This window comes from Limulus polyphemus, unplaced genomic scaffold, assembly GCF_000517525.1.
Source record: "Limulus polyphemus unplaced genomic scaffold, Limulus_polyphemus-2.1.2 Scaffold67, whole genome shotgun sequence".
Taxonomy (NCBI): Eukaryota; Metazoa; Arthropoda; class Merostomata; order Xiphosura; family Limulidae; genus Limulus; species Limulus polyphemus.
The window spans coordinates 945,676-954,664 of record NW_013665677.1 but is presented as its reverse complement, the minus strand read 5'-3'; the positions used below and the strand labels follow the sequence as shown (position 1 = coordinate 954,664).

The window sequence follows — 8,989 nt, the reverse complement described above, 5'->3', positions numbered from 1 at the left end:
TATATATATATTTGAAACAAGTTGAACATGTTTACAAAAAATTCTTCACACTATGGAGATCATAGTTGTATTTTAAACACTATACAGTTTTTTATTTTTGCCAAAAGTCCTCGTAGTTGCTTTAGAATTCAATTGACAAGCTGAACTATTTTTATTGCAATAGTATCTGTGTATAATTCACTTACGCTGTTGTGTGAGTTACCACAGTTGTATCTTGAACTTCCAATAATCATCTGCCTTTTTTCAAAGTCCACACAGGTGGGTTTAATTAGTTTAGAACACCATTTGATGAGATAGATTATTTTCCTTATCTCTTTAAAACTGTTAATCTCACTCTAACATATCAACCTCTAGGCCATTCACTCCCACGATGGTTAACTTTACATTTTTTGACTTTTCTCTGACCAAACTTCTCTTTCACATGACTTTACTTTTTTCTCTGTTTCCGCTTGTCGGGTTGCAGCTCTTTATACGTCTATCACTTAGAGCTTCTAGAAATCTCCATAGCCTCCACATCAATGAATTACAAACACAAAATAAATAAATTAATAATACTACATACACTAAACAGTTATTTATATCTGACAATGAGCTGGAATTGCCCACCAACAATCTTCTATTTCTTCATTAGTCTCATGTTTGTTCCAATCTCACTCCTCTACATCTTTCCCCCAACCTCACCCACCCTTCCTTTTCACTCAGTTATCCTGACCTTCCACCCAATGTCCCTCCTGCCAGTGATCATCCAGTTGGTTCAGGCCCAGTAGGAGCCTATCTGTCCCAGCTTGCTCACTTGTTGGCTCATTTTGTTGCAGACAGATGGTCTAACCCTTCAATTTTTTTCCCTCTTTTTTTCTCCCAACTCCTAATCTTCCATCACTCCTCAGATCCAACCTACCTCTAACATTTGGATGGGACAGTTTCATACATGTTGTAGAAGCAAACTATAGAGCGAGTTCAATACTCTTCTCCAGGTTATTATTCTTGCATCTTTGTTGTCCCCAAAAAAGACTGGAGACTGGTGCCTGATCATCAATCTCTTCACCATCAATTGTTTTTTGGTTAAGGAATTTCTTTTCTCTCTACTGGTCTTTACAACCAGGCCTATGGAGGACTAAGATAGATGTGTTGGATGCAGTTCTCCATGGTCTGATAGCCCCTGCCTGATAAAAATTACCTTAGGTTTGTTCATGGGGAACATGTCTATCAGCTCTGTACTCTTCCATTCACATTTCATTAGCCTCATTTATTTTCAGTCGCATTATGCAGGCTTTTGGTCATCATCTATGCTTTTTGTGACTATGGTTCCACTTCTATATGGATGACTGACTTCTCCTCTCCCATAACCAGGAGGAATCTTCAGATCAAATCTTCATTCTTCGTCACAAGGCTGATTGCTAGGGATGTTGTAAAAGATTTCCAATTCATTCCTAACCCCATTCCAATATCTTATTCACCTTGGGGTGCTATTTAATTCTAACATCAGTCATCCCAACCTTTTTCTCTCTTGTTACAAAACATCAAGAATCTAGTTGCCAAAGTCTGTGCCTCTCCTTCTCCATATGTGTGTGGGAGGTTCTGTCTTCTTTTGGGGATTATGGCTTCTCTGGAACCTCTCATTCCATTTGATCATTCTCATATATGCCCCCTACAGTGGGCCCTATGCAACCAGTAGAACCTGTCCAAGGATCCACTGTCTTCATAGGTCCTCCTTCTTTTCTATCTCCTGAAGGATCTAATCTGGTAGTTGGACTGCTTGAACACCACCAGTGGCATTTCCCTGTCTTCTCCCAAACCTGACCTACACCTATTCCCTGACTCATCTCTCTTTGGGTGGGGGCATCTCTGAATGACTCGCTCACTTCTGACACTTGGATCTCAGAAGAGAGTTCTCTCCATGTCAACATTTTGGAACTACTTGATGTTTATAGCACTTCCTCCCATTTTCTCCCCATTTGATAATTTAGTCCTGATACACTCAGACAATTTCATAGTAGTGTCTCACATAAACTGTCAAAGGGCACCCATTCCTGAAACTGATTGCCTGCTATGTCTCATGTCCATCATTGTGGATCATCTTTTATGGTGGGATCATGTCTTACCCATGGAATGTCCCTTTTCCCTCAAATATATGTGTTTGCCTCATCTCTCAATTGCAAACTGCCCTTATTCTGGTCTCTTATTCCTCACCAAGATCCCTGATTGTAGATGCTCTCAGTCAGGACTTGTGTCATCTCTTTATCTATGCCTATTCTCCTCTCCACCTTTTCTAGCTCTGATTCAGGACATTCAATGCTGTGTTCTGTTGTTTGCTCCCTACTGATCCATCCAACCTTGGTTTCCTCTTCTACATCTCCTCTTAACCAACCCCTCTCTTCCACTTCCTCCTTTCTTGTACAACCTTGCACATCTCTTTTTCCATTATGGCGTGTCATCCCCTTCTTTTCCTCCCACTCCCATCATGTTTTCACCGCTTTAGTGTACTAACGATAAAAGGAGGGCTTATCGTTGTTGGTCTCCCCTCCATTATTTCCTTCCTGGCTGGCCTACCTTACATCACCTTACCTCTTTCTTTATTTGGCTGTTTGACTGCAACTTTTCTGTTTCTACTATTGCAGAGTATCAGGCTGCTCTGTCTACTATATTCTGCCTTTCCTGATTTTGCAATGCTTTTTTTCCTGCTCTGTCCTTACCACTCCCTTCCACTCTTTCCTCCTGCACAAATCCTCTATTTCCACTTCATTTCCCAACTGGGACTTCAATGTTATTCTTCATGCCATCACTCTTGACTCTTTTGAATCACTTGCCACTTGCTCTCTATATCACCTTTCTCTCAAACTTATTTCTGTCTCTGGTTTGTATATGGTTTTTCATCCTTCTGACATCTATGTCATCGATTCCTCCTGAACTCTTTTCCATCACTCCTGAACTCTTTTCCATCACTTGTATGTTCTTCTTTATTCTGAATATTTTTTCTTGCCTAAAACTGAGGCACACATTTTCTCCCATTTCCTTTTCCTCTGTCTCCCATATCTATGGACGTTCTGACCCAGAAAGACTCTGTTTGGCCTGTTTGTTGTTATCTCTCCCGTACTTCCTCTTTTAGGGGTTCCCGACACCATATTTTTATTCCTTTGGACACTTCCTCTACTAGAGGAGACATTTCTCCTTCCACCCTTACTGGATGGACCTTCCAACTCATACAGGTTGTTTACTCTTCTTTGGGATGAATAGTAGACTATTTTGAGTTCCTCTTACCAGACTTGTCACCTGATGCATTCTTTGGCAGCTTGCTATCATTCTCTGGGTTGGCATGTGGACAACCCCACACATGTTCATTGCCCACTATCTTTACCATCTGGTTGTCTCATTTTCAGAAGTATACAGACTTCCACCAACTGCCATTCTTCAATCAACCCTAAGGCTTTAACAGTTGAGATTCATTATTTACATATTCCTTCCTCACCTTTCTTCTCATTTCAGATCCCATTTGGCTGTTAGTGCTGTCTCTCAAGGTATACATACCCAAAATCTGCATCAAACTGGGATAATGGAAAGCACTAATACTATCCACTCTGGCTCAATCAGTGCTCACTGTTAGATGGAAGGTTCTGTAAGACCATTAGAGTTTTACTCATGGTAATACCATACAACATTCTAGTCCAATCTAGACTGTAACCATTTCATGGATTATCATGGAAAAAGCCAGCACCAGAGTTGAGTTGCTAGCTTTTATAAATAGGGGTTTTCAGTCCCCCATTACACTGTTACCAGTAAAAGGTTTTACCAGCAAGTGCCTGACAGAGATCCAGGCACTTTCTTCAGGTATCCCCTTTGAGGATTCTCCTCCCTCCCTCTTTGAGTTGATTATGGGAGATCGTTGCCACTTACCAGCTCCCAGCCAGTGGGGTGGTGGACCATGGAGAATCCTCACTGATTGGGACCTAACAACTGGGGCTAGAACAAGGGGCCCCTCTATGGTGATAAGTGGGACAGGGGTATTTCCAGAGTGCAGAGCAAATCACCCCAATTCTTATTGATACATCACAATCTTCAAGTGGAACTTGGACACATATCACTATACTGATCTCTTATATATGTCTCTATTTATCATATTTCACACTCCTGCAATAGCACAAACATTCAGTATCTGCTGGCAAAGTAGATATTATTAAATATACAATTGTGATGTATTGTTCACACACCCTACTCCCACATCAGACAAAGAACTCTTAGAGTCTGATTCTCAAGTAGTGGTTATATAACTATCCACATTAATTATGTCCAGTATGGTGCCTTTCTCACACAACTGGCATGGGGCCTGTAGTGCCTGATGGTAGAAGAACTGTGCATAGATACTTATTACAAGTGTCCTTTTCCCACAGCTGGATGTGTGCACAATGAAAACAATGAATAAGACCCAACCTCACTACATATATTGACTGTCCAACAGCTTGTGTGTGAGTACTTGGATAGTCATGTACCTATTCCACCCATCTTTGCAACACAATTCATACCTTTCACCTCTTCTATTCCTAAACACGGGCAAAGATTATATCCAAGATGATATGCAGTCTCCCATGGATGGGCCCGTATGGAGCCCCTGCCATTGGGTGTCAGGCCCATGGGCTTCCTTTAGATGCTTTTGAAAGGAAGCTCATCTAGGTAATCATTGCACCAGTCCCTCAACCATCTCAACATAGAATTCAAGCTATCTGTGTATGGAGGTGAGTGATTGTATTGGAAGTTAACATTTTTCTTAATTGAAATTGTATTTTATACTCACCTTCAGATATTTTGCTCATGGCTATTGTCAGAAAAACAACACATACACAGACACTTTGGGCTAATGTATTGTAATAGGAGTGGTGGTCAAATCCCGCTGTTTGATCAGACAAGAGTTGTCAGTCTGCTGTTGACTAGCTACTTTCTATCTAGATTACCGGCTAAAAATTGGGAATGGATATATGCATATAGTATAACTTTTCATGAAATTCTAAAACAAACAAATAATACTGGTTTGTGTTATTATAAAAAAAATAATAATAATTTCTCAATTTAATTTTAAATTACATATATAGGAATTTTCTACACCATTTTTCTACAATATTTGACATTTTATGTTTCTCAGGTTTAAAGGCAAAACATTTCTTTAATTATTACTGCTAGAGAAATAGAATTACAATGGGTTTCTCACAGTAATGTATTTATTAGAGTTAACATTAACTTCTGATCAAAGCAAGCTATTTAATTGCAGCAAAACTAAAAATCAACCTGGTAATGAGCATAACTAATTATATATATTTGTCTTACATTCTTTTTCATGAAGATTAAAATGCATTATTTGATCAGTTGGGTAGCCTCACCATTAATTACATTTTTGGCCAAATATTAAATACTACAAGTTACTTGGTTTGTATGTAACTTAAAGTAACATACTTTCATGAGTTTAATAATTTAAAATTTCTGTTCTCTGTATTTTTTTAATGTATAACTGTCATTTCCATGTAAAGATAATTATTTCTGTATTTTCAGTTACTTTCTCTTCAAGTTTGATGCTCCTACCAACACACTGACAAACTTGCATGATTCTTTTTTAAGAGACATTGACATTTTAAGGCCATCAATATCAAAAGTAGAACCCGTTAACTTCCCTGAGGAATGTACCCTTGAAGAAGAGTTACAACCACCTGCTTACAGAAAAAGTGTTGAAGTGTTGTTGAAACAGGATCGTAAGAAAATATTTAAGAAGGGATATAAAAATCTTTCTAACGAATATATTTAAAACAGTAATACTATTGTTATTATTATTATTAGTTTGGCACTTTCCATGGAAATAGCAGTAGGCAGTGAACTTAGCCTTGAATAAAAGTATTTTTGTTTGTGAATATAGGTAATTCTGTAAATTAAAATGTTTGTTGTGTAAACCTATGAGGAAGAACTTTGAAATGTTTTGGATGAACTAGAAACTATTACTTGAACTTTGACCTGTGCAAGTAGATTTTTACAATTCAAAAATGTTCAGAGAGAATTTTAACATCTGTTCTCAAACTTGAATTTGAGGTCAAAACCTAATGAAAATTTGTTTTATGAAATTTAGCAGAATTCAGGATTTTAAGAGTTTGTAAATTCAAGAGTTTTTGGGATTTCAACTAAATATATTGGTACTTCTCTGGAACTCTTGTAACTTTGTTATTGTACTTTTATATCATTTTTGCTTTTGAAGACATGTTTATAGCAGAATTTATAAAGACTGGACAGTTCTATAGTATTTTATTTTTGTTGGTTTTAATTTCATTTTTCATCAAAAAAAGGAAAATTGAAAATGCAAGCAAGAAATTAGTTTTCAAACTTCTTGACAGAAATTCTTGTAACTTGCATGTATGTGGGGTGTTCCCAAAAACTTGGAAAATCAAAGAAATTGAAATTAGTCATGGAAATTAATTTTGAAAGCAAATATATATGTCAAATAAAACAAAATTATCCATATAAGTGAAATTCTAGATTGTTTGTTTTACATTACTATATTACTGGTAAAAAAAATAGTTTGATCACCATTACGATAATCATAAAAGAATTCTAAGTTAAATGTTTTGTACTATTGTACTTATTCAATAACCTGTTCATTCACTCTGAACATGATATACCTTTTTTGCTCTATCTCATTGCATGCATGAAGTAACCTGTTTCTTGTATCTTTCAAATTGTTATTGGTATATATAAAACAAACCACTGTTATGCATACAGGAAATGTCAATTTTGCTGTATTTAAAGACGATTGAATCACCATTGTAGAAAATATTTCAATGTTAAATCATGGTATCTTAGTAAACTATATAGTTAGCTATAAAAGATTATTAGATAGTTTAAAAACATGGCATTTTTCCAACAAATTAGTTAATCAGTCATCAAGTTCTTTTGTCAATAAATATTAATTTTCTGAATAGCAAATGCTTAAGTTATCCTAGTATTTACATGATGGGTACCAATTTTTGCCAGTTTGGAAATTTACTCATTTGACCTTTGCCAACTATTTTTGGGAAACATTGAGTTTGTTGATGCTGATGATATATGAAGGAACTTTATTTCTGGTTTACTGATTAGAGTATTCATAAACACAAGAACATAATGTCATCTTGCAAGTTGAACACCAATTTTGCTTCACATTGCTATAGCTTACTACATGATCACTCAAAATGGGTTTAACAAGTACATCCCCACCGATGGAATAGCAGTAAGCCTACTGACTTTCAATACTAAAATCTAGGGTTTGATTCCCTGTGGCGGACACAGTAGATAGCCCAACGTGGTTTTGCTCTAAAAAAAAACTAGCAAACACAGGCTTAACAAGTCCATTCTGACAAAAGATCGAAGGTACTCAAGCTTTAATTTGAAGTTTATTTGAAATGTAAACAACAATAGTGTACTGGAGAGATGTTTTTATTTTCTCATATAGAAAGAATGAGATAAAAAGGAAATACAAAAAAAGTGAGACAAAGTTACTAGAATTACATAAATTTGGTAGTTCATGGAAAATAAATGATTAACAAGGTTAAATACAATTCAGTAGGTACTAAATCCAATTTAATGTTGGATTATTGAAATGGAATAGAAGGAGTTGGGACAACTAGGCCTTATTCATCAATAACTGTTTCAATGCAAAAATAAAAAAAGTTCACTAATTTTGTATCATTGTCAAGTAATTGATTTCAGTATGGATGAAAAGGTTTGTTTTTTTTCATTCATTTTTGCATAATCAGTAATCCATATACACTGCTCAAGTAACAACTTGGCATGGGATTGTATTAGACCAACTAAAAAAATATTGTTTTTTGTTCCAAAACATTGGTACATGCAGGAGGCATTTATTTGTAGATTTCAATCTCACCTTTCTATACTTAGCTTAATATTTGGCATAAAATTACTGTGTGTTTATTCAAACCTGCCAACATTTTTATTCTACAAAAGGATGGATTAGATTGTGGATTGAATAGAAAAAAAAATATGATGCACATTTGCCAAAGTGGGGGCAAAAGGGGATGAAAACAAATATTTTTTTTGTATTTAGCTTTAAATGAGTAAAGTTCTCCTTAGGCTTGAATAAAAACTGGCATACACTTGTTCAGTGATCTATCATCAGGTTCATTGTTATCTTAAGCAAATAGATCAGTTACTTAGAACAACATAAAAGTTGTTTCCTAGATCTTATACACAAGTTTTATGTTTTTTATTTGTAATTGTTTTGTAAACTGATTGTTAATGAAGTAGTTTGACAAATTTTTTAACTGTAATACTTTATCAGTAATTAGTACTTCTATAAAAAAAAACTACATTTTAAATATATAAAAGTCAAGGCTGAAAATATATGAAAAGTTACTACTATATAATTTAACTTTCTTTAAATGTGTAATCAGAGGAGTTATGTTTTTTGGTAATACATGTATTTTTTAGTAAAAAGCCACCAGTCATCAGGCTATTTGTTTTCCTTCTTAAATCTTTATAATAGATCTTTTTTCCATGCTAATCTGGTCACCTTTGCACATATACAAACCCTTGTTTGTTGTGACCCATAAGTTACTAAAATATAAAGAAACATTTTGTTCAAGTCAAATAAAATAATCTTTTAATTAACTTTACAATACTTTATTGTTATTATATTTTATATTCCATTTGTATAGTAAGTGCTCCTTCAAGTGAACTCTGCTCGTACTTTAATGTAGCTTGTAATACCATGATAAACTGCTCACAGAGGGCTTGATCATTTTACAATTTCATGTTTCCTATGAAGTTTAGTTCATTTAAAATTACCACCTATCACTAATTTTTCATTTAATCTCAGCAGTGCTATGTTTGTGATGTTTTAAAAATATTCTGAAAAATTAAATTTGCTGTTTCATATGTAAAAATAAAATTGATATTTTTTTGAGAGACAAAATTAATATGTTGTTGGAATATTATGTATATTAAAACTTTAAAAAAATTGAAATTA

General features: G+C 35.0%; 1 protein-coding gene across 1 annotated transcript in view; it reads left to right on the top strand.

Annotated features, from left to right (window-relative positions):
* The window catches only part of LOC106465400 (probable 28S ribosomal protein S6, mitochondrial), an 18,863-nt gene extending 10,222 nt beyond the window's left edge, over positions 1 to 8,641 (top strand). The window contains exon 3 of the mRNA XM_013925627.2: positions 5,536 to 8,641. Within this exon, the coding sequence (XP_013781081.1) occupies positions 5,536 to 5,785 (250 nt within the window). The 3' untranslated portion in view covers positions 5,786 to 8,641. The remainder of the gene's footprint in view (positions 1 to 5,535) is intronic.
* Positions 8,642 to 8,989: the final 348 nt, after the last annotated feature.